Source organism: Protopterus annectens, chromosome 6.part1 (genome assembly GCF_019279795.1).
Source record: "Protopterus annectens isolate FY-2018-M chromosome 6.part1, PAN1.0, whole genome shotgun sequence".
NCBI lineage: Eukaryota > Metazoa > Chordata > Ceratodontiformes > Protopteridae > Protopterus > Protopterus annectens.
The window spans coordinates 342,204,243-342,230,523 of record NC_056738.1 but is presented as its reverse complement, the minus strand read 5'-3'; the positions used below and the strand labels follow the sequence as shown (position 1 = coordinate 342,230,523).

General features: G+C 42.5%; 1 protein-coding gene across 1 annotated transcript in view; it reads right to left on the bottom strand.

Moving 5' to 3' along the window:
* The window catches only part of GANAB (glucosidase II alpha subunit), a gene marked incomplete in the record, with an annotated part of 1,503,123 nt that overhangs the window by 986,310 nt on the left and 490,532 nt on the right, over positions 1-26,281 (bottom strand). Inside the window, 1 exon segment of the mRNA XM_044075375.1 lies at positions 9,380-9,533. Within this exon segment, the coding sequence (XP_043931310.1) occupies positions 9,380-9,533 (154 nt within the window).

Below are 26,281 nucleotides of genomic sequence, written 5' to 3'. Positions count from 1 at the left end.
TGACCCATTATCTGCATGTGATTGACAGCTCGTCACAGCAGGTGACCAGAGTAATGTACTGTTTGCTTGTCAGCCTTTTCCTCCTTACACTGGGAGACTTTTTTTGTTGCACTACTCCTGTCAAATTTAAAACCAAGCTACATAGCACTGGCAATAATCCCTGCTTTGCAAAGCAATCTGCCACTTATTTTCCCTTCCTGTTTAAATAGCTAACAAATGATGTACTATAAACTTGAAATATTTTAGACTTGCATGACAGCACCCACATGCTTTTTTGAGTCAATATTTAAAAAAAATTATGGTTACTTCTACAATAATTTAGATTTTTACATTTTATAGCAGTGTACTAACCAAGCAGAGACATCTGGTTCAAAAGCAAGGATAAATTGATCCTGAAATACCTATGAACCTCAGCGCAAGAAATTAGGACAAAGCCATACATAGAAGTGGGACAAAGGCACAAATGGAAAAGCGCAGTCTGGGTCTGAACTGTCTGCAAACAGCTACAGTTAACTTTGAGTATGTGTCTACCTGTTTGAGCCAATATTCATTTTCCCCTGGAGAGCACTCTGCTTTGGCTTCTAAGCAGCCTCACACACACACACACACACACACACATTCCACTTTCTCTTATTCCCTTCTGTTAGCAAATAGTATCCGCCATAACTCATCAAGCATTAAACATAACTGGGGAAATATAAACCCTGGATCAAAATGAAAATAAGTAGGCTAAGCTAAAAATGCAGCTGTGAAAAAACAGAAAAAGATTAACTCCACTAATGTGCAATTAAAACTTGGGAGGACACAATATCAGGGCTAGGAGGCATAGAAACAGGGACAAATTACATTTAGGATACACTATTAAGAAGTAATAAGACTTACCTTACTTATGAAGTAGCAAAACGCTGGTGAAGAAGAAGTGCTTCACATGAATAGAGTCGACCAGATTTGCTAACACAGAAAAGGAGTTCCACACAGCACCTAGTCCATTTATTAGGTTAACAGTGTGCTGGGAAAGGCGATGTTGACATCACAATGTGGGAGGATCACAGGGATTCTGTACAGCATGCAAATAAGGCAGTGTTTACGTCACTTTGGGGGAGGAAACCTCCAGGATCTTCAGCAAGAGCTATGGCAGATGTGACATCATTATTTAAGAGCGACTAGACAGTTTTCATCTTGGTTTTAAAACTGAAAGTCAAACAAAGCAGTAAAAGAGAATAGTGAATTTTTTTAAAGTTTTGAGGCTGTATCACATAACAGGATTTTAGGGAGACATCAGGTAGAGATATTTGATTTGATATCCCATTGTTTTCCTTTAAGGTCTCTGAATTATTTGGCACATTTTACCAGGCTTCAGAGGGATCTGGTCAAGGAGTTGTCAGATTCCCTCTCGGGTAACCTACCTGAGCAGCTAGCCCAGTCGGTTAGCTCTCAGTTGGCTATCCTTACGTCAATTTCTAACTCGTCCATGAGGCTCATTTCCTATGCGGCCGAAGGGCGGTAGAGCGCAGGCACAGGCGTGGCTCTCGTGAGACAAGCCTGGCTCCGCTTGTGTCAGTTTGCGGAGGCCTTCAAATCTTCCTTCGCCGACGCTCCCTTTGATGGGTCCTCATTGTTTGGACCCAAGGTGAAAGACACCCTTACCCGCTGTGAGCAAGAGGGAAAAACTTTATCTGCCGTAGGTGCCCGTTATTCCACTCCCTTTCGCCTTACCCCAAGGCTAAAGGAGGGGGAAAATGTGGTTCCGCAAATCTCGCAAGTTTTTCTCCCAACAGTAGGAAGATTCCCGGCCCAGAGGCAGAGGACGGGAAATTTTCAGGGAGACGCCGTCCCAGAGGCGGCAGAGGGCCCGCAATTCTGGAGACCGCGAGTCCTTTCGTGGCTCTTCAGCCTCCCACACGCCATGAGGGATTGCCCGGCTGTGCTGCTCGGAGCCAGTCGGGTGTCGTTGCCAAGCACCTAAAAGCCTGGGAGTCAATCACTCAGGACAGATGGGTGCCGGATCATTGCCGGAGGTTACACCATCCCATTCACATACTCACCCCCACCGTCCAAGAGAATCCCGGACCCACCACCCAGTCAAAGGGAAATAGCAGCCGCAGAAGCTTTAAAGCTGCTAGAAAAAGGAGTCATCCAACCGGTCCCCACAGACCAGATCGGATCAGAAATTACTCCAGGTTCTTTTAGTGCCAAAAGACAGGGGACCTGAGGCCAATACTGGATCCCAGCACACTGAACCAATCCACGAAATCCAAATTCGAATGGTCACGTTACAATCCATTCTCCCATTATTGGAGAAGGATGTTTGGATGTGCTCCATAGACCTCAAGGACGCCTATTATCACATACCGATACATCAGGCGTCCAGAAGGTATCTGCGCTTCAGCCTGGGAGTCAGTCATTACCAATTTTGCGCTCTGCCCTTTGGTCTCACCACAGCCCCAGGGTGTTCACCAAGTGTTTGGCAGTAGTGACGGCTCACCTGAGAAGTCTTGGATTCCAAGTGTTTCCCTATCTCGACGACTGGCTCCTGACTGCCACCACCAGGCATCTACTAATGGACAACCTCAAAGCCACCATATCCCTGGGTGTTTCCCTGGGGATTACATTCAATTGGTCAAAGTCTGTCTTGCTGCCCTCTCAACGCATAAAGTTTATAGGAGCAGAGATAGACTCAAGATTGATGCGTCTTTCTTCCTGCGAAAGGATCCGAACTTTACAGGGCCAAGTTCAAGCTCTGATCTCGAGATCCAAAGCCCCAGCCAGGATGGTTCTACAGGTTTTAGGCTCAATGTCTGCCACAGTTCTTTTAGTTCCTCTAGCAAGATTACACATGAGGATTCTTCAGTGGCTCTTGTCAACTCAATGGTCTTTTCAGGATCTTCCCCTCAATCATCACATCATGATTACGGAAATATGCAAAGGGACCTGCGCTGGTGGCTTCAGACATCCAACTTGGATCAAGGGAAACCCTTTGTCCTCCCCCCTCCAGTGGTTACCCTGACGACAGATGCCTCCCAGATAGGGTGGGGGCATTGTCTGGGCAGGCTAGTTCAGGGCTCCTGGCTTCCAGAAGCTCTTCTCCACATCAACGTGTTGGAGATGAGGGCTGTACTTCTATCCCTACAGGCCTTACACAAGTTTCTTCCTCAGGGCATCATCGCCATCCACACAGACAACATGTCGGTGGTCTGGTATCTGAACAAACAAGGAGGGACCAGATCGTACACCCTGTGCAGAGAGGCCATGAGAGTGTGGGAATGGGCTGTAGCTACCAACCGTTTCTTGGTAGCGACCCACATCCCGGAAAGTCAAATGTATTGGCGGACAAATTAAGCAGGACAATTCTCTCTCCTCACGAATGGTCTCTAAACCGCACAGTAGCAGCCCAGGTTTTCAAGAGATGGGGGACGCCGTGCTGCGACCTATTTGCAACTCCACAAAACGCCAAGTGCCAAAGGTTCTTCTCCTTGATTCCACATCAGGAAGTACCAGCCATGGATGCTCTAGCACAACCTTGGCCAACAGGGCTACTTTATGCCTTTCCTCCAATTCCACTCCTTCCCAAAGTTATTCAAAAAGCTTCTCAACTGGGGTCTTTAATGATTCTGATTGCCCCATACTGGCCTCGTCAGATATGGTTTCCTTACCTGAAGAAGCATGCAGTGGACGATCCGTGGACCTTAGACCTGATTCGGACTTGCTAATCCATCAGTCGGGACATTGGCATCAGTCCCTTCAATCCTTGAAATTGACAGCTTGGCTCCTCCACTTCCGACCTTAGTTAGAAGGCACACACTAGATCCGAAGTTGTTCACATTTTATCTTCGCCCACAAACCCACCACTAACAAATTGTACCTCAGTAAGTGGAAGAGGTTTGCTATCTGGGCTCAACTCAAGGGCTTAGACCCTATCACTGCTCCTGTCCCAGAGGTTTTGAAATTCTTAACATCCCTGTTTAATCAGGGATCTTCTGTCTCAACCATTAAAGTCCAACTAGCGGCTATCTCTAAATTCCACGAATCCATGGATCCTCCTTTGATGAGCAGCAGACTATGCAAAACGTTCATTAAAGGTGCGAGTCTATTAAGACCACCAGTTTTTCATCCTGCACCTCCGTGGGATCTTGATTTAGTGCTTCGCGCATTAACATCTCCCCCTTTCGAACCGGCTGTTACATGCGAGTTAAAATATCTGTCTTGGAAAACGGCATTCTTAGTGGCTATTACTTCTGCAAGAAGAGTTTCAGAGCTTCAAGCCCTGTCTATTAAACCACCGTACTTGATTTTCCACAAGGATAGAGTATCACTTAGGCCTAATCCATCCTTTGTCCCAAAGGTCTGTTCTAGTTTCTGTCTTCAACAATCTCTAGAGCTACCAGTTTTCTTTCCAAAATTCTCCAATGAAGCAGAATACACTCTCCATAAATTGGATGTTCACAGGCAATTACGCTTCTATTTAGACAGGACTCAGCAACCGTAAGTCAGACCAGTTGTTTGTGTCCTTCTCAGATAATAAATTGGGCCAAACCATCACAAAAGCCACTATCTCAAAATGGATCAGAGATTGCATAGCTCAGGCCTATTCTTCTTGAATAAGCAACTTACAACATCTATCAAAGCTCATTCTACCAGAGCTATGGCTACTTCTATAGCCTTTCATTCCAAGCTCGCTATATCGGAAATTTGTGCTGCGGCTACTTGGTCCAACCCGCACACTTTCATTTCCCACTACAAATTAGATGTGGCATCTAAAGGACGAGCATCATTTGGTTCCACGGTACTCAGGAGTGTTTTCCAGTGAGCCACCCAGGATTCAGGTGCTAGGGACGCTGTCCCATCATTCAGAATGTAGGCGAGATAGGATCACATAACATCTTTTAGTTATGTACTCACCATAACTTCAGATGTTTGGGATCCATCTACTACATTCCTGATACCCACCCTCCTTCCCCCTGCCTTGGAGATCAGAAGAGATTGAACGGTTTTGGGTTCTACTATTTTTATCTTGTTTCATCTGACGATGTTATATAAGCAGGGCGTGCATGTGTGCATGTATGCGGACAAACTAGATCTGGGGGACTGGTAGTGGTGCATCCTGGGATATAGTAAGCTCAGCCAATAAGAGACTTCGCTCTTTGGCATAAGCGTGCCGAGTCGGAGCCGAGGGATCGGCTCCGAACCCATCATTCAGAATGTAGGCGGATGGGGATCAAACATCTGAAGTTATGGTGAGTACATAACTAAAAGTTTCTTATTATGGAATGGAACTGAGTCTGAGTTGAAAGCATTTCTGACGTACTTGAATGATAGCACCAATTTTTTAAAATTTAAAATGGAAGCTTCTAGGGAGAAGATAGTGTTCCTAGATTTATTGTTGAGTAAAACTGTAGATTCTTTTGAAACTAGTATACATCAAAAAGAAGTACATTCAGGACGATACTTGAATTCGGACAGTATGCATGCTCCTCATGTATTCAAAAGTATAGTAGGAACACAACTAGGTAGAGTAAGTAAATTAAATACTAATGATGTTATGTTTAATATACAACTTGAATCCACAGTACAGGAATTACTCTCAAGTGGCTATAATAGTAGATTAATATCGGAATGTAAGAATAGAATTATAGCCTTAAGAAATACCATACTTAAACCCATATACAGTGAGGGCATAGCAATGAGTAGAGAGAGGGAACCTGATAATAAAGTAAGATTTGTGGACCTCTACAATTTGTGACCTCTACACCCAACACACACCTAGTACAAAAGGTTGTAGAAAAAAAAAATTGGCTTATACTTATGGCATGTATGGAAGTAAGGAAAATATTGGATGACAAACCATATTTCTCCTTTAGAAACATGAGAACGCTAAAGCACCAATTATGTTATAAAGATTTTTATATGTTGCAAGTTAATAACATCACAAAACCAGGAACATATAAATGTTATAACTGCACATGTTGTATAGATATTCATGAAACTGATAGTCATTTATTTAAACATCCTGTCACTAAGAAAGTTTATAAGTTTCAAGTCAAAGCTACTTGTAATACCATCTCAGTAGTATATATGGCTACATGCTCAGAGTGTTCATCATTCTATATAGGTAAAACTATAAGAAAACTAAAAAATAGAATAATAGAACACAAGTCAGAGATTAGTAGGGCAGTGAGAACTAACTCCCTATATAAACACATAGAAATATGGAGTTCATCATAGGTTTACATTTCGTGGTCATACAGGTAGTTGAGACAACATTAAGAGGGGGTGATATAAATAATAAACTGGAATTGAAGGAATATGACTGGATACTGAGGTTACAGGCAGACAAACCACCAGGAATTAATGATATGATAACATTAAAACCTGTTTTAAAGTTTTTACAACAAACTAAATTAAAGTAAGAATATTATGTTTTATTAGATATATGTCATATGACTACTTGGCTGCAAGTCATGTGATGCTGACCCACACTATATAAATATTCTGTTTTTAACTGTTGAAATGTATGCACTGAAGAAAGGTTTTACCTGAAAGCTTTGCCGTGTGTTTTATATAAAGAGTTTATCTTCCAGTACTTGTGTTTTCATTTTCTCATTGTTGCCTCCTATTTCTACAAGTAATCTATTTCAAGCCAGCATGAGACCAGTAAAACCTGGTGCCATGGGATAGTTACCTGCAAGCAAAATTCTAAGCTTTGCAGGGCAAGAAATGTGAGACCTTAACTGCACAACTACTCTCTGATGTAAGGATTTACCAAACAAAATTCTCTTTAAATACACCAATCCTAAAACTCAACACCCCACTGAAATCAGCAGAAGCTGTTAATTCTTTAAAAATGCAAAAACAAAGCAGCAACAATTTAATTTTCAAAAATGCAATTCCTGTGTAGAAATTTTCTGCACAAGGTCCTTAACACCTATCAAGTACCTTTCTCCATGAAGTCCCCAAAATACACAAAACATCCTGGAGAAAATGTTCTAACCGAATCAGAATGAATATAAAGCAGTCAGACATTTCTCTCACTTCAAGGTACTGGTCTCTTACCTGTCAGAGAGGCATACTGCTTGAAAACATCAAAAGGGAAGGTCCCAGCAGCACAAGACATCAATAATACCACTCTCAGACATCCATCGTGACATCCGTTTGAGGATTTCATTAGCACACCTGTACACAAAATCAAGCATCTTCCCAAACAGTGTCTGCAAAACAGTAAGTCAGCAGTACAAGTTACAAAAATTTTGTACAGATGCATGCAAATGTATTTATACAGTATTCTTTGGAATTCGCAGCAGTGACCCAAAAAGTACAGAAATTATGTAAATGGAGTAAAAACAAAACAAGTAATTAGACTTTGCAAACCACAACAGGGGAAACAAATCACTATTTATTGCATGTATGCGGACAAACTAGATCTGGGGACTGGTAGTGGTGCATCCTGGGATATAGTAAGCTCAGCCAATAAGAGACTTCGCTCTTTGGCATAAAGCGTGAGTCGGAGCCGAGGGATCGGCTCCGAACCCATCATTCAGAATGTAGGCGAGATGGATCCCAAACATCTGAAGTTATGGTGAGTACATAACTAAAAGTTTCTTATTATGGAATGGAACTGAGTCTGAGTTGAAAGCATTTCTGACGTACTTGAATGATAGCACCAATTTTTTAAAATTTAAAATGGAAGCTTCTAGGGAGAAGATAGTGTTCCTAGATTTATTGTTGAGTAAAACTGTAGATTCTTTTGAAACTAGTATACATCAAAAAGAAGTACATTCAGGACGATACTTGAATTCAGACAGTATGCATGCCCCTCATGTATTCAAAAGTATAGTAGGATCACAACTAGATAGAGTAAGTAAATTAAATACTAATGATGTTATGTTTAATATACAACTTGAATCCACAGTACAGGAATTACTTTCAAGTGGCTATAATAGTAGATTAATATCGGAATGTAAGAATAGAACCATAGCCTTAAGAAATACCATACTTAAACCCATATACAGTGAGGGCATAGCAATGAATAGAGAGAGGGAACCTGACAATAAAGTAAGATTTGTGACCTCTTACAATTCCAACACACACCTAGTACAAAAGGTTGTAGAAAAAAAAAATTGGCTTATACTTATGGCATGTATGGAAGTAAGGAAAATATTGGATGACAAACCATATTTCTCCTTTAGAAACATGAGAACGCTAAAGCACCAATTATGTTATAAAGATTTTTATATGTTGCAAGTTAATAACATCACAAAACCAGGAACATATAAATGTTATAACTGCACATGTTGTATAGATATTCATGAAACTGATAGTCATTTATTTAAACATCCTGTCACTAAGAAAGTTTATAAGTTTCAAGTCAAAGCTACTTGTAATACCATCTCAGTAGTATATATGGCTACATGCTCAGAGTGTTCATCATTCTATATAGGTAAAACTATAAGAAAACTAAAAAATAGAATAATAGAACACAAGTCAGAGATTAGTAGGGCAGTGAGAACTAACTCCTTATATAAACACATAGAGAAATATGGAGTTCATCATAGGTTTACATTTCGTGTCATACAGGTAGTTGAGACAACATTAAGAGGGGGTGATATAAATAATAAACTGGAATTGAAGGAATATGACTGGATACTGAGGTTACAGGCAGACAAACCACCAGGAATTAATGATATGATAACATTAAAACCTGTTTTAAAGTTTTTACAACAAACTAAATTAAAGTAAGAATATTATGTTTTATTAGATATATGTCATATGACTACTTGGCTGCAAGTCATGTGATGCTGACCCACACTATATAAATATTCTGTTTTTAACTGTTGAAATGTATGCACTGAAGAAAGGTTTTTTACCTGAAAGCTTTGCCGTGTGTTTTATATAAAGAGTTTATCTTCCAGTACTTGTGTTTTCATTTTCTCATTGTTGCCTCCTATTTCTACAAGTAATCTATTTCAAGCCAGCATGAGACCAGTAAAACCTGGTGCCATGGGATAGTTACCTGCAAGCAAAATTCTAAGCTTTGCAGGGCAAGAAATGTGAGACCTTAACTGCACAACTACTCTCTGATGTAAGGATTTACCAAACAAAATTCTCTTTAAATACACCAATCCTAAAACTCAACACCCCACTGAAATCAGCAGAAGCTGTTAATTCTTTAAAAATGCAAAAACAAAGCAGCAACAATTTAATTTTCAAAAATGCAATTCCTGTGTAGAAATTTTCTGCACAAGGTCCTTAACACCTATCAAGTACCTTTCTCCATGAAGTCCCCCAAAATACACAAAACATCCTGGAGAAAATGTTCTAACCGAATCAGAATGAATATAAAGCAGTCAGACATTTCTCTCACTTCAAGGTACTGGTCTCTTACCTGTCAGAGAGGCATACTGCTTGAAAACATCAAAAGGGGAAGGTCCCAGCAGCACAAAGACATCAATAATACCACTCTCAGACATCCATCGTACATCCGTTTGAGGGATTTCATTAGCACCTTGCACAAAATCAAGCATCTTCCCAAACAGTGTCTGCAAAACAGTAAGTCAGCAGTACAAGTTACAAAAATTTTGTACAGATGCATGCAAATGTATTTATACAGTATTCTTTGGAATTCGCAGCAGTGACCCTAAAGTACAGAAATTATGTAAATGGAGTAAAAACAAAACAAGTAATTAGACTTTGCAAACCACAACAGGGGGGAAACAAATCACTATTTATAAAAAAAAAAAATGATGTACTGTATTCACCATTACAATGGAGTTAACGACACATTCAGCAGGATCCCTCAAAACAATATCAAGTGTTACAGATACGAGTACACTTCTGCAAATTAAACATTCTTCCACGAGGACACTCTCACCAACTTCATTACTTGCATATACATGGGAAAAGCAAGATATCCATTAATGGCAAACCACCTCTGCTTTTGCTCAGAAATATTACAACCCTAACCCCTCTCAACTTGCTGGTAGACTACCTGAAGCATCCATATATTATCCCCTTCACCCACATGCTAACAATCCAACAGTACTAAAAAAATCTACAGTATGCAACAGTACAGACCATGCCTCATCAGTACAAGGGCCCAACACTTGGGACAATGCACTAGACAGAACTGTTTACAAACACCACCACAGCTAGATGCAGCTTCCCCTATTAGGCACAGCCAAGCACCATCACTTCAATCCACCAAGAAACATTTTCCTTTATCGCATACTGCCCCAACCATTAGCCATCCTCCTACCAATTAGACTCACTTAGTCTTCTTCCTAGAGTCATGAGTTGATCACAAGAAATCCAGTCAGCTAAAGGTTTTCTGACAGCCCAGCTTTCAAACCATTGTTGCTGACATGCAAACAAAGGCCCTGCAAGGACTCCCTTTTATCAAAAAGGTATATGCGTTTCTACCATACAACCTCGACAAAAAGTTACAAGCATAGCAGGACGAAGTGTACTTCCCTAATCAATGTGCAGCACACAGCACAGTCCATCTGTCTCCATTTTTAAGGAGGCCAGTACTGCAGCATACTGGACTACTACCTAATGACACAGGCTACTCACTCCCACCACACCAACCCACCTCCTCTAGTGCCCAAGTCACTAATCACATTAGTGGCATTGGGTTCAGCATCACATTAGTGGCATTGGGTTCAGCATCAAGTAACTCAACACACTTCTATAATGAAAGGCTCTCCTTACTTAAAAAACTATAATCATTCAGCTCCCAAACCACAGTTCTTACCTGCCCAGCAAGCTGTCGCCCAATTTCACAATCCCATCTCCCACCTCCACCCCCCCCCCGAGCAATGCTTCATGTCATCTCTAATGTATAAAGTTCTTAATGCTCTACTTTTTCACCTTAGCCTGTACTGTGAAATTAGAATGCATGTCTATAATACAGTACAGAAATATCCAAGATGCTTTATGTTCATGATGTGTTCTTGGACCGGATGTCTGTAGCCATCCAAAACTTTAGTTTTCGAGACATACAATGTCAATGCTATTCTTTCTGACCTGCTATCTTAACATTACTACTACTGTATGATGTCTTTGCTACTAGTCACGTCTTTTCTTGTAAAGAGGCAGAACAGTCTGCATGTCATCCTTGAGCTGATGTGTTCTCTCCAGGAAATCTGGTTTTCCCCTAAATCCCACAAACATATGAAAGGTGGACTGGCAACTCTAAATTGTCCACTGTGTGAGTGCAAGCATGCATACATGAGATAAATGGCAAAGGCTTAGCAACCCACCTACTTTTGTTCCTTACTTGCCTAGTGGCTGGCAGCAGGTGCACAGGGGATCACCAAGTACCAGATGCAACTTATGTACTGGATGAATAGGCATCAGTGCATCAACTGGTTAAAACTCAAACTGTCCCTGATCTTCTAGTTTTCCACTGCATTGTGTGCAATATGTTTAAAATGAAAATCTCAGGAATATTAAAGGGCTATGGAAAGGACTGGCAGACGACTACTACATTAAACTACCTTATACTCTCCACCAAATTGCCCTCTCACTCTCCTATGACATCCATCCCAACCCCGGGCCCACTACCACCAAATAAACCACTAACTCCCCTCCCACACACCCTCAAACTCTCAAATCTATTTGCCTCACTACATTCAATACTCAAAGCCTTCAAACTAAAATCCCTAACCTCCATACCTGGCTTTTCCACAACCACCCTGACACAGTAGCCATCTAAGAGACCTGGCTTAAACCCTTGAAAAAAGGCAACAAAATTATTCTGCCAGGCTACCAAATGATTTGCACTGACCGACTTAAGAAAGGTGGTGGTGTAGCCATTATCTACTCCTCCTATACCATTACCCCATACACCAATCATATCCCAAACTTTGCCAACGCCGACATAACTATAGCTCTACTAAAAATCAACAATCACAAGTCAATATGCATAGCTGCCCTCTATATTCCCCCCAGGCAATAATGCCCCAGCAGTAGAAGATATCCTTTCCTGGTTTTCCTCAAACATTAAAAATGAAACCTATATCCTAAGTGACACGAACATTAACTGGGCCACTATAAACTCAAGCCCTATCTCACATAATCAACCTCTTCAACTTCACCCAACTAATAAACTCTTCTACCAGGCCAAACAAAGATGGGGCCTCTAGCACCATCATAGACTGATCTTAACATCTTATCACAACCTTATGAAATACTGGAATCCTTCTAGACTCTCTGTGACCACCTGCCAGTCTTCGCAGACCGTCACCACTCTATTCTTCAAAAGCTACATCATTACATTCAAAATTGTAACTTCTCCTACTTCAACCCTCAAACGTTTTCCAAATGTCTAAAACTTGGTAAATGGTCCCTCCTAAGAACCCTGCCCTTTGACAATGCCAGCACCTGCTTCAATAAAACTTTCTTAAACCTACTCAACAACCATGCTCCTCTAAGAACCAAACGTGTCAAGGCTAAAGCCTCTTCCTGGCTATCAAAAGAAACTAAACTAACCATGTTCCAAAGACAGGCAAAAAAATGGAAGCAATACAAAAGAAACAAAGCACCTAACTCCCTACTTGAATTCAAACTCCAAAACTCCATAAAGAAACTGAGAGATCGCAAAGCATACTACTACAAACTTCAATCCGAACACTCAACCTTAGAAAATTCTGGGACATCATCTCCTCCCTCCAGGAAATAAAGATAACCCGTCCCAACCCTGATCTTGAAACTGCCACCCTATTCAACTCCTCCTTTGTGGATTGTATAGCTAAACTGTAATCCTCTATCCCTCACCCCCCAATCCAAACCTTGCAGCCCCCCCCCCATCCCTCTGATCACATACCTCCTTTCTCTCCCTTCAACCTAAAACCTATCCCCACAGGTAGAATAAAAAACTACTACAACTTGAACCTTGCCATAATGCACCTGATAATCTACCATCAGCCCTCCTCAAAATATCTGCTGAAAGCATTGCTTTTCCCATTTCCATCTTAATATAAAGATCCATGCAAGAAGCCTATATCTCCTTCTATCTGGTGACATGCATCATCCCACTCCATAAGGGAGGTAAATAACACTGACACCACCAATTTTGGGCCTATTGCATACTTTCCTCACTTTATAAAATTGTGGAAAAATGTATCCATTCACAACTGATGCCATATCTAACACACAATAACCTTCTCATCCCCACTCAACACGGCTTCCACCCTGGCCATAGTACCATGACTGCCCTCCTTTTCCTTTCTCAAGACCATTAACCAAGCACGTGATTCTGGCAAACTCGTATCTACCCTGTTCATAGACCTATCCAAAGTTTTTGACACAGTCTCCCACCGCTTACTCAACTCTCCTCTCTCAACCACTCTCCTCCCACCACAAGTCATACAATGGAAATCCTCAACCTCTCCCTTCCTACACACCCCCACTGGTGTGCTCCAAGGTTCTGTTCTACATCCTTTACTCTCCAATATATTTATCAATAACTATCACTACACCATCCCGGATTCCTCAGTAATCCAGTATGCAGATGACTCCGCAATCATCTGCTCAGCATACTCCCCCTCCAACCCACTCCTAAAAACCCAATCAGCCTTCTCTAAAACTGAAACCTAGATGCAAAACAATCACTTTGCCCTAAACTCAAATAAAACTAAACTGATTATCTTTTCTCCTTCTAGAAACTCCCCTATCAACAAAAACTCCTTCTCTATACTCAGCCAGAATAACATCCCCATGGAAACTGTATCAAATACTAAACTGCTCTGCTATTGATGAACATCTAAAATTTGACACCCATAGCCAAACTACCATCAAAAAATGCACCAAAAACTAGGACTCCTGTATAAACGGCTAACTCACCCCCTCCACCAGAAAAACCCTAGCCTCTTCCTACCTTCTCACCTCTCTTATGTACGGCACTCCTCTGCTAACCAATCTCCAACTCTGCCTACAATCCAAACTAGAATCCTGCTACAATAAAATAAGCAAATTTGCTACCAATTCAAAAAATTCCACTGCCACACTCCATACTCTGCAATGGCTCGAACTACCTAATTACCTTTACATCCTTAAACATACCACTGCCCACAAGTTCATGTTCAAACCTTCCAGCTGTTCCTCTCTCACTACCACCTTAACCGCCTACATTCCTAACCACTCACTCAGATCAGAAAACCAAAACCTCCTACATATCTACAAACCCTCACGATCCCCTGGCCACTTCCTGCTATCCTGCTCCATATCTAAACTATGGAATTCTCCCTACTTCCTATCGCAATACTCCAAACCAGATCAACTTCAAATCTCTCTTGTTCTCCTACCTATCTTTAAAATGGACATGCCCATGCTACTCTCTAACAACCTCCCCCTCTAGCTATTCTCATTTCAATCCCTTGCTACACAGACTTCTCATAGCATTACTTTGCCTACTACTACAATCCATTAAACCAATACTAGACAGTCTCCTGTTGCACTCTGGCTAACCTTGTTAGATTTTCTTATATCAGAAAATGTATCTAACTTTGTACATACAAAATTTTCCACCGATGTCCTATTACCTGTATTTCTTTACATAACTATTATACCTCATATGTACTATGCTGTATTCTCAGCCTGATGTAAAATGATTATACTGCTTTGTGTACGCTTGTAATTGTCATTGGAACTTTTCTCCCTGGGCCTCCACTGAAAACTGGCTCCTCGTTGCCCAGTGGACTTCCCCGTTCACCAAACTGAAATTAAATTAAATAAATAAATACAGTGTGTAGAACATCACAAGAAAAATTACAGCCACTCAGATACTTTAGTAAGGGAAATGACAAGAAGATTCAGTCAGTTACAAAAGTACAGATTCAAAGACTCGGACCGAACCACAAAAGGAGGGGGGAGTATCCATATTTATCAAAGAAACCCACACCTCCAGGCTAGTGGCACTGCACGAAGCTTCGGAGACCATCTATGTGCAACAGTGGGCAAAACTGCCTTTCAGTTTGTAGCCTGCTACAGACCACCCTCCCAAACACAGGAACCTCACTTGGCATTCCTGAGAACACTGGAGAATATGAAGGTCTCTCCAAACACTATTATATTGGGTGACTTCAACTACCCAAACATTGATTGGGAAAACTACTCAAGCCCAAACACCCTCCTCGCCAACGGTTCCTAGAATTTATAAACTCAAATGCTATGGAACAACTGGTCACCACTCCCACAAGAGGGGAAAACATACTGGATCTGGTCATCACCAACATGGGGTCTCTATGTTCCACACCAGAGGTATACCCCTTATTGGTAAGATCAGACCATACACAAATATCACTGGACATCCATATTCCGTCCCCACCCCTAGCCAAGGAAACCACGGTGAAGAACTTCTCAAAAGCAAACTTCACACTTCTCAAAACTGAGGTGGAATCCTTCAAAGCCCCCGGGCCAGTGGACAATACGGCCCAAAATGCAGAATCCTTTACAAAAGCATTCTATGGACGCCTACATGAATACATGGAGCATGCTATCCCAAATAAAACCAAGACTCACTCCTCCAAAGGCAGGAGACCTGTCTGGTGGACCCCGGCCATAAATAAGCTATACAACAGAAGGAGAAAACTGCTACATGACAGAGCAAAATCCCAAAAAGGGAAGGCATCACTGATCAGTACTAGCAAGAAACTACGATCCCTCATAAAATCTTCTAAGGCCAGCTTTGAAAGAAAAATTGCATAAGACACTAAAGATAATCACAAGGCCTTCTTAGTTATGTCAGAAACCTGGGAGGCAACTCCCAGATATGCTCTGAGTTAGTGCAAAATGACAAAAAATTGACTGAACCCACAGACATTGCCAACATCCTGGCAGAAAAGTTCAGTGCAAACCTCTCCCCCCCCTTCCCCCCCAAAAGAGCAAATGTCTATCCCAACAGAGTGTAGCCTTCCTGAGATCACAGATGCACAGGTGAGAGCTGCCCTCTCCAAAGCTAAAAACACAGCATCAATGTGACCAGACAGTGTCCCGGGCTGCGTCTTACATGAGTTCCAAGAAGAACTAAACCCTCATATAAAGTCACTATTCAATCTCAGCCTTACTACAGGATATGTTCCCAAGGAATGGCGTACAGCAACAGTGGTCCCACTCCACAAAGGTGGTGCCACAACAGACCCCGGAAACTATCACCCTATAAGCCTGACTAGCCTGGTCTGCAAAGCTATGGAATGTATCATCATGGAAATCATAAACAAAGACACTGGGAACCTCCAGACACTGGATCCTACCCAATTCGGCTTCGTTAAGGGCAGATCTTGCCTCTTGAACCTGGTCGACTTCTTTGAAAGAGTTACCAAAGCCATAGATGAAGGGAAGGTAGTCCACACAGCCTACCTGGACCTAGGAAAGGCCTTTGACACAATACCTCACTCGGGCATCATAAATAAGCTCACCAGCTTAAATATCAACCTCTATATGTCACAAGATGGGTTGTAAACTGGCTCAGGGATAAAACCCACATGGTCAGAATAGCAGGTGCCATGTCAAACTCTAAACCAGTTACAAGTGGTGTCCCACAAGGCTCAGTCCTGAGACCTCTCTTGTTCGGTATATATTTCTCAGAGGTACAGGCTAACACGGGTGGACTATGGCTGACCCAAGTTCGCAGATGATTGCAAACTGGGTGCTATAATCGACTCTCCGACTGACACAAGCATCCTCCAAAAGGGTCTCACAGAAAGGGATAACTGGTGCCAGAGCCATGGCCTAAAGCTAAATGCCAAAAAGTGCATAGTCATCCCCTTTGGAAAAAAACAAAGTGCCCACAAATTACCACATAGGTGGTAATCCATTAAGTACGGAAGAAGTAATTAGGGACTTGGGGACACAAGTAGATAGCAATCTCTCCTTCGACAATCACTTTGCCAAAGTGGTTAGAAAGACCTTCTATATAGCCCACCTTATCATGAAAGGGTTCACATCTAGATCAAGAGGTCATTGTGCCCCTCCACTCATCACTTATCAGGCCCCATAATTGAGTACAATGCCCCGTTTGGGATGTACCTTACCAGATACCTTCAGCAACTGGAATGACCCCAAGAGTATCTCACCAAGAGGATCAAGGGGCTCAAACAGATGCCCTATGCAGTTCGGCTAAAGAAACTCCAGCTCTACTCAGTTGCGTACCGCCTACTCAGAGGTGATCTGTGTCAGACGTATAAAGCCATGTCCAACCCAGAATTAATGGACATGCTTCACCTCAGGAAATCTAAATCCCTTAGAGCTACACACTCCTAGAGCTACACACTCCAGGGACCTGAACCTCAGTACAGAAATAAATAGGACATGCTGGAGGGACAGATTCATACCCCAGAGGCTCCCCTCACTCTGTAACAAAATCCCAATCCATGTCAGGCAGAGCCCCTCACTGACCCTCAAGAGAAATCTTGAGGAATGGATGGGAGATCGTAAGTTTACCACTGGGATCTCTTCTGTGTTGCTGCTTGACAGAGGTACAGTAAATAAACCTTAAAAGGGCTACCTTCTGTGACCTACTATACAGAGGCAAAGTCAACTAATCTAAAAGGGTGGTGAAAGCCAAACATACTCTGGCTAGGCTTATAAATGCCCTAGGGCAGATAGCCTAGTATCAACCTATGAACAAATATGAGGAGTACTGCTTATCTGTACTATGCTACTGCAAGATGTTCTTGCCACAGAACACAGTAACAGATATAAAACTGGTCATCAACTATTCAGGTGATCTTTGTGAGGATGGCGCAGTGGATAATAGCTGGGGAATCCAGAAGTAACCATTTGGCTCAAATCAATTTTTTAACTACCACATTGGGTGGCATTACGTGCCACAGAAAGGCTTATGTATTAGGTCTACAAAACCAAGCCCTGCTCCACCTTCACCAGTTCTGCTACCATGGAACTTAAGCCACCACTCCTGAAAAAAGACCAGATAAGTTAAAACCTGTAATACTAAAGTCACTCCCACCCCCAGGCAGGTAAAAAATACTGTCCAGGACTGGAAGGATGGCAGAAATGCATTAGCTATCCACTACTAATGGCCATTTCAAAGATATCCTCAGGTGAGTAACCACGTATTTGTCACATCATACAATAAACGGCACTATGCAGTAACAACTGACAAAAAAGCATTACAAAAACAGACAGGGAGGCAAAAGCCTGGAAGGCCTAAAAAGCAGAACAAAAACAAATTGTAGCCATGAAGTATTCCACACCCAAGTTACGATAACCGCTACAATTCTGTTACTTGCATCACACCTCCTCCATGTCACCCTGATCAAGACCAGATGACAAATGTGCAAACTCTCTCCACAAAGGAACACACTTCTCTAGTCTGCAAAGTCTGTAACCAGAATTGTCTCTACACTTGATCTTAGCCAAACTACAGAAGGAACACTCAAATGACTGCTTCTATATACTGTTCCCTCCCCAACAACCTAATAGTGAATCATTCATGGCCCTCTGACACACACTGCACTGACAATTTCACAGTAACCTTAACAGTGAGTCACAAAATTAAAAACATTTTTAAAACAAAAGAGCATTTGAAGTCATCCGACTCGACGTAACCCAATCCAATGCAAAGTACAGTTTTGTACCTACCATAAATGTAGATGTTCGAGTGCTAATACAGCTGCAGTCATAACAGATGGGTTCTCCTGCCGTCAGGCGGGTCCTCGGGTCGGCCGAATTCCAAAGTCTAGGTCCGGCGTCGGTTGTCGTCGCTTCTTCCCTGACGTCAGAGTGACAGGGGTAAAAAGGAACCAGTCGACGCCATTTTCTTCAGTTTTTCTTGCCCCAGATGTCAGGTGCCCCCAGAAGGAAGGCAATACATAAATTTGTGCAATAAAGCAATGCAATATAATCAAAATACAGTAGTTGCAAGCAAATACACCATAAATGAATACCCCAATCAGGTTGTATGAGGATGTGTTAGCCAATAGGCCTGTCCCAAGAGAGGAAACCTGGACTTTGGTAGGTACAAAACTGTACTATGTTCATCGTGCATACAGCTGCAGTCATAACAGATGGGTAGAATCCCAAAGCTAAGAAAAAGGTGGTAGGCACTAGGTGGAACTAGGAGGAGCCAGGATGCCCTGCAAGACTGCAGTGGCAAAGCCTGCTCTAGTTTTGGAGTATAATGGTAGGTGGTAGTGCTTGGAGAAGGTATGCACAGAACTCCAAGTGGCTGCTTCCAAAATATCTTTGGTAGGAACTCCTCTGAGGAAAGCTGCAGAGGTAGCTGTGGCCCTTGTGGAGTGAGATCTGATACCTGTAGGTACAGTTTTGCCATGAAAAGAATAGCAAAAGCTTATGCAGTGGGCTATCCATTTTGAGATTGTCTGTTTGGAAATCGGCTTTCCTTGAGCTCCTACAGCATAGGACACAAAGAGCTGTTCTGATTTTCTGAAAGGCTTTGTTCTGTCCAAATAATAACACAGTTGTCTGTGGATGTCCAAGGAATGTAGTAATCTCTCCCCTTTGTTTTGAGGATTAGGATAAAAGGTAGGTAAGTGTATGGCCTGATTCAAAGCTACCCTGGATACCACTTTAGGCATAAAGGACGGGTTGGTTCATAAGGCAACTCTGTCCTGATGGAAGATGATAAAAGGCTGCACAGCCATGAGAGCTTGTAGTTCTGAAACTCTACAAGCTGAGGTAATAGCCAGAAGGAAAGCTGTTTTCCAGGACAAATATTGCAAATCTGATGAGGCAGCTGGCTCAAAGGGAGGCAAGGTCAGTTTTTCCAGGATGAAATTGAGATCCCAAGCAGGTATTGGTCGTTTCCTTGGGGGTCTTAGATTCTTAGCCCCTCTGAGGAACTGTCTTAAGAGAGGGTGAGAGAATAAGGGTGGATCAGTGTTGTATTCTGCAGAAATGGCTGAGGTATGGATTTTGATGGAGGAGAATGAAAGTCCACTGCTTAGCAGCTCAGCTACATACTGTAGTATTTGAGGCCCTTTTTCTCATTCCAGACACAAAACCGTTTCCATTTTGCAGAGTAAGCTTTTCTAGTTGACGGCCTTCTGACCTCCAAAATGACATCCTGCACCTCCTTGGAGAGTAGGGTCTGTTGTGATGCTAAGAAATCTTCCATGCGGCTAGATTGAGTGTTTTTAGCTGGCTGTAAAGAGTTTTGAAGCTGTGCTGAGTCAGGAGAAGAGGCATTAGAGGCAGGGTCCATGGTGTGGAATGCGTCAGACTCCTCAGGAGTGGGTACCAGTGTTGTCTTGGCCAGTCTGGAGCAATGAGAATCATCTTTGGTCTGTCTGCTCTGGTTTTCAATAGAACTTTGGGCAGCAGAGGAAGAGGTGGGAAGGCATAAAAGTACAGTTTTGTACCTACCATAAATGTAGATGTTCGAAGATCCACATTGCTGCATTCCTTACACTTGGGTAGTCCGCTGTCCTCGGTCGGCCCGAATATCAAAGTATACGGCTGACGTCGGTCAAGGCGCATTTGACTGACATCAGGACGTCAGGGTACAAATGCGCATGACCGACATCATATCCTCAGTCTTTTCTTGCCCCAGATGTCAGAAGACCCTACAAATAAAGGTCAAAACTAAAAGACAGCAAACAACCAACCAACCACCCTTGCACTAATCATATGTACAATATATACAATATACACAATATGTACAACCCAACCCACACAACCACCTCTAATTACAGAGGGGAAGGAGGGAGGGTAAATTGGACTGCAGCAATGTGGATCTTCGAACATCTACATTTATGGTAGGTACAAAACTGTACTATGTTCTTCATCTCACATTGCTGCAGTCCTTACACTTGGGTAGAATCCCAAAGCAGAGGTAAGGGAGGATGGCTAACTACAAGGAAGCAGGAGCTGCCAAAATGCCCTGCAAAACAGCAGTGGCAAACCCAGCCCTGGATTTAGAGTAAAGTGGCAGGTGATAATGCCTAGAGAAAGTATGCACTGAACTCCAAGTAGCTGCCTCCAAAATATCCTTGGTTGCCACTCCCCTCAAAAAAGCTGTTGAAGTGGCAGTAGCCCTAGTGGAATGAGGCCTAATCCCAGCTGGAACCTCCTTGCCATGATGTGAACAGAAAGCAATGCAAAACCCAATCCACTTAGAAATAGTTTGTTTTGACACAGGCTTGCCCTGAGAACTCAAAGCAAAAGAAACAAACAACTGCTGAGACTGCCTGAACCCTTTAGTCCTGTCCAAATAATAACGCAACTGCCTGTGTACATCTAAAGTGTGCAAAATCTTTTCCCCTTTATTTTGGGGATTTGCATAAAAAGTAGGCAAATGAATAGTTTGGTTTAAAGCCACACTAGAAACCACCTTAGGCATAAAGGAAGGATTACTACGTAATGATACCCTATCCTTATGAAAAATCAAGAAAGGCTCAACCGCCATAAGGGCCTGCAATTCAGAAACCCTTCTTGCAGAGGTAATGGCCAACAAAAAAGCAGTCTTCCATGACAAATATTTCAACTCAGAAGTAGCTGCAGGCTCAAAAGGTTGTAGAGTGAGTTTCTCCAACACAAAATTGAGATCCCAAGCAGGAGTAGGAGCTCTTCGTGGGGGTCTTGTATTCTTTGCCCCTCTAAGAAATTGCTTGAACGAAGGATGAGAAAACAATGGTGGGTCGCAATCATAGTGAACCGAAATTGCTGCAGCATGAACTTTAATAGAAGAGAAAGACAAACCTTTGTCTAGTAACTCAGTAAGATATTGAAGAGCCACACACAAATTAGGCTCAGAAACATCAAAATCTTTTGCTGCACTCCAAAATAAAAATCTCTTCCATTTGTCTGCGTACACTTTCCTTGTACTAGGCCTTCTGGCTTCCAAAATAACATTCAAAACTTGCTGAGGAAGTGGAGGCCCACTATGGTTCAAAACAGAATATGCCAGGCTGTTAGGTGCAGAGAGTGAAGCTTGACATTGAGCAAATGGCTGTCCTCCTGTGACAACAGATGTGGAATCGGAGGCAAAGGCCATGGAGGCTTCCGTACCAGACTTCTCAGTAATGGGTACCAGTGCTGTCGAGGCCAATCCGGAGCTATTAAAATCATCCTTGGCTTGTTCTGTCTGACCTTTAGAAGTACCTTTGGGAGGAGAGGCAGAGGTGGAAAGGCATACACTTCTGCTTAAGTCGTCTGCCAATGTACTTAGTTTTCCTGGCAGGAATTGAGCTTGTAGATGCACTAAGTAGCTCAAGGCTGTGTTCCACAATGCCATGGCTAGTCTGCAGAGGGGGTAAGAATGTGTTACCCCCCTGCTTGTTTATGTACCACATAACAGTGGTGTTTGTCCATCTTTACCATTAATTGTCCTGGAAGGATGTGGTCCTTGAAGGCTGTTAGAGCATTCTGTACAGCTATCATTTCTATATGATTGATGTGAAGCAGCATTTGACTTGGGTTCCATTTGCCCTGAACACACTTCCCTGCCAGGTGCGCCCCCCCATGCATAGTCTGATGCGTCTGTTAGGGTTTGAGCAGCAGGGGGTAGTGTGAATGGTAGTCCCTTGTTTTGGTTGCAGGCCTCCACCCACCAAAGGAACTCTAGGCATAAGAAAGGAATGATAGGAATAATTGCTTCGAGATTTTGAGCATGTTGACACCATAGGCTTTTTAGATACCACTGTAATTTCCTCATATGCAGTCTTACATATGGAATAAGAAGAATGCAGGAGGCCATGAACCCCAAGGCTTGTAGAATTTGCCTTGCAGATAGCAGGGTTTTTGTGGCTACTTGTGTGAAGTAGGTTTTAAAGTGAATTTATTTCTCTGGCATGAGGAAAGCCATCTGAGAAGTTGTATTCAAGCTTGCTCCCAGGAATATAATTTGTTGACAGGGTACCAGGAGTGATTACGTTTCATTTATGGTGTACCCCAGACAAGTTAGCACCCTTTGTACAAAAGCCAGATGATTGAAAAGTATGTCCTGGTTTTCTGCCTGAATTAGACAATCGTCCAGGAATGGGTATATTTGAATATTTCTTTGCCTGCAAAATGCAATGACTGGAGCTAAGCACTTTGTGAATACCCTGGGCGCAGTAGATAAGCCAAAGGGCAGTGCAGAGAACTGACAGTGTGTGTAGCCTGCTTTGAAGCGTAGGTATCTTCGGTGAGATTCCCTGATTGGGATGTGCAGATATGCTTCCTTTAAATCTAGTGTTGCCAACCAGGCATCTTTGCTTAGCATAGGAAGCAACTGGTGAAGAGTCAACATCTTGAATTTTGGAATCACGAAAAAGGTGTTTAGAGTAGACATGTCTAGGATAGTTCGCCATGAATTGTCTTTTCTGGGTACCAGGAAAAATCTTGAGCAGAAACCTAGTCCCTTTTCCTCTTCTGGTACCAAGTGAATAGCCCCTATGCTTGAGAGAGTACTTGCTTTTGGGCCTCTTCTCACTGCTTTGGAGGTAGATCCGGCCAAACGCTTGGAGTTGGTAACGTGTGGAAGTGAAATCTGTATCCTTGGGACACTATTTAAAACCCACTTGTCCTGGGTAATGAGTCCCCAGTTCTTTGCATGAAGTGCAATCTTTTCCCCCCAAAGGGGCAGTCAGTTGAGAAGTGCTTGGAAGTTTTAAAAAAAAGACGACCTTGAAACAGTTTACCATAGGGGGGAGTTCTACTACTCCCAGATGTGGAAGCGGAGGCCCCCCACTGCTTAGTCCTGTGCGTCCCCTAGGACTGAACTCTGGGTGCTCTGCTGGATCTGAGTGTGGGCTGAGGTGGTGTGGAAGAGGCAGGAAAAGACCAATTCTTAGAAGGCCAATGCCTACTAAATCTTGGAGTTGTACTTGTAAAAAAATCTTTAACAGTTTGCATAGATTTAGCTTTTTCCTCCACCTTTTTAAGAAATTCTTCTGCCTTGTTGCCAAACAGGTGGTCCTGATTTAAGGGAGCATCCAGTAATTTTGCTTTAACATGATCTGGCAAGAATTGCTCCTTAAGCCAAGCATGCCTTCTAAATACAGACCCAGTTACCGCAGCCCTGCAAGATGCCTCTAGTGAATCAAAACCACATTGCAATGTATGTTTGTCAACTTGTTCAGCAGAATGCAATAAATCCTGTAAATCCTTATTTTCAGCACAATCAGGAATCAACATCATTTTCTGTTTAAGCAATCCAATAATATGCTGCTGATACTTTAACATATGAAACTGGCAATTCAAGGCCCTAATGGTCAAGGCTGCAGAAGTGTATACCTTCTTACCCCATCTATCCAGCGCCCTGGAGTCTCTAGCAGAAGGGGTAGGATTTTTGGTCGTAGTAGCTTTAATGCCCGTGGGTCCCTGCGAAAAAGTTTCAGGATCCGCAGTAGAATTTTTGAAAAGGAACTTGCGAGAGTCAGGAACCCTGTAATATCTACCGCGTTTTCTGGAAGCAGGAGGTAAAGAGTCAGGGGCCATGCTATATTCCGAAAAGGCATCAAACAATGTCCAGTACAGGAGGTAGAGCTAAAGGCCTGTACTGGGGCAGAAGTAAGAAAATCCCTAAGCCCCTTTTTAGAATCTGAGAAATCCTGACTTTCCCAACAAAAATGCTCCCCGAGAGTATGCAAGGTTTCACCAAAAGAGAAATTCTCTGGGGGGGAGACAGAGGGAATAGAGTCCTCAGCATCAGAATCCTCACAGGTATTACACATGGGTAAATCCTGGTCAGAGGAAACAGAAATTTCAGAATCCTGGTCAGAAGTATCATAAGCAAACTCAGTCCTAGGTCTCAGAGGGGGGAAGGTTGGCTTCCCCTGATTAAAGTAATAAGGTCTTCAGCCATTCTTCTCATTTATTTTGTAGGCATAGAGGCCTGACCATGCGGTCTGGGCGTCAGTTTTCTAGGCATGGTTTGAGTTTTAGGCCTTGAAGAAGATGGCGTTGGTTTAATATGCAAGTCAGTAGGCCTGAATGCACCCTCAGAAGCCGGTGCCTGCACAGCAGCTCCGGACCCATCCAATGTAGAGACATCTGCAGGTTCCACAGTTGAAGCATCTCGCGGCATACCGGACTCCGAATGGATCTCAGTAGAGGCCTGCGAATCTGAAGTAGCGTGTATCATGGGCTGTGAAAGCACCTGAGTACCGGCAAATTGGGCAGCCTATCTGTCTTTATCTTTGCATTTTTTTCAGAATGTCGTTAGTCGGATGGCTTACCGAAGACATATCAGGATAATTGAACAGAGCACCAAAATATTTAAACGTGCAAATAAACAGACAACGGATAGTTTGCGGTTTAAATAAGGCACAAAACAGACAGCGAGATATGTCATGGTCACGGCCTAGGCAAGGAATACAGTACGAATGAAAATCTTTACGAGGTATTTGCTTTCCACAAGAAATGCAATTATTTACTTTTACTGACATCGGTTTAGAGCAAGAAAAAGTTTCCCAAACGGGATACTTAGCTTTTTTGGAAGACTTCGGTTCTGAAACTCGAAAATGAAAATTTCAGGAGTCGGTCAACCGGCACGTGCGAACTGCTTCTGCTTCGGGCACCGCAAGGGAAGAAAGACTGATGTAATGATGTCGGATGCATGTTTTATACCCCTGACGACATGATGTTATGTCCGACGTAGGACCCAAGACTTTGTTCATCAGGCCGACTGAGGGCTACTGCAAGCAGATAACCCAAATGTGATGACTAACAGTGAAACACGAAGAACATGGTTAACAGTCACTTTCAATAGTAACATTTACTACACTCTGAAAACCGCCTAGGCTAATTAGCTTCTAGCATAACCAGGAACTAGCAACACAGGTACCAAACCAAGCAAAGGTCGAACAGGAGGACACCAAAAGCCAGGAACCAATAAATAATTCTTTATTTTACAGATTAAGCACTTTCGTCAGGTTGTATCAAAAAGACTTCACCAGAATCTGTAAATCCAATCAATTAAAACACTTAAATAGCACTAATCACAAACCACCTGACACGACTACTAAGAACGTTTAAAGAAACATCATGCCCTATTTTTTTAACAAGTTTTAAACAAAAATATAAATACAAATACATAAAAGTGGTCTTAAAGCACAACTTAAAAATGAAACACACCTATACATTTATTTGAAGGTTCTTATACTGTACAGGACCGCAACCTTAAAACACTACTGATAGAACAGCTTTCATTTAACCCGAGAGGGGGGGGGGTATATGCAGCAATTTAATTTGCCAAAGCAATTCTTTAAACTCTAAAATATCCTTCAAAGGTATTCTGTGCAACATGCTCAATACCAAAAAACAAAAACTCATGGTCTAAAAATTTACTCACATGTTTAGCCAGGGCATTGGTCTTTTTAAA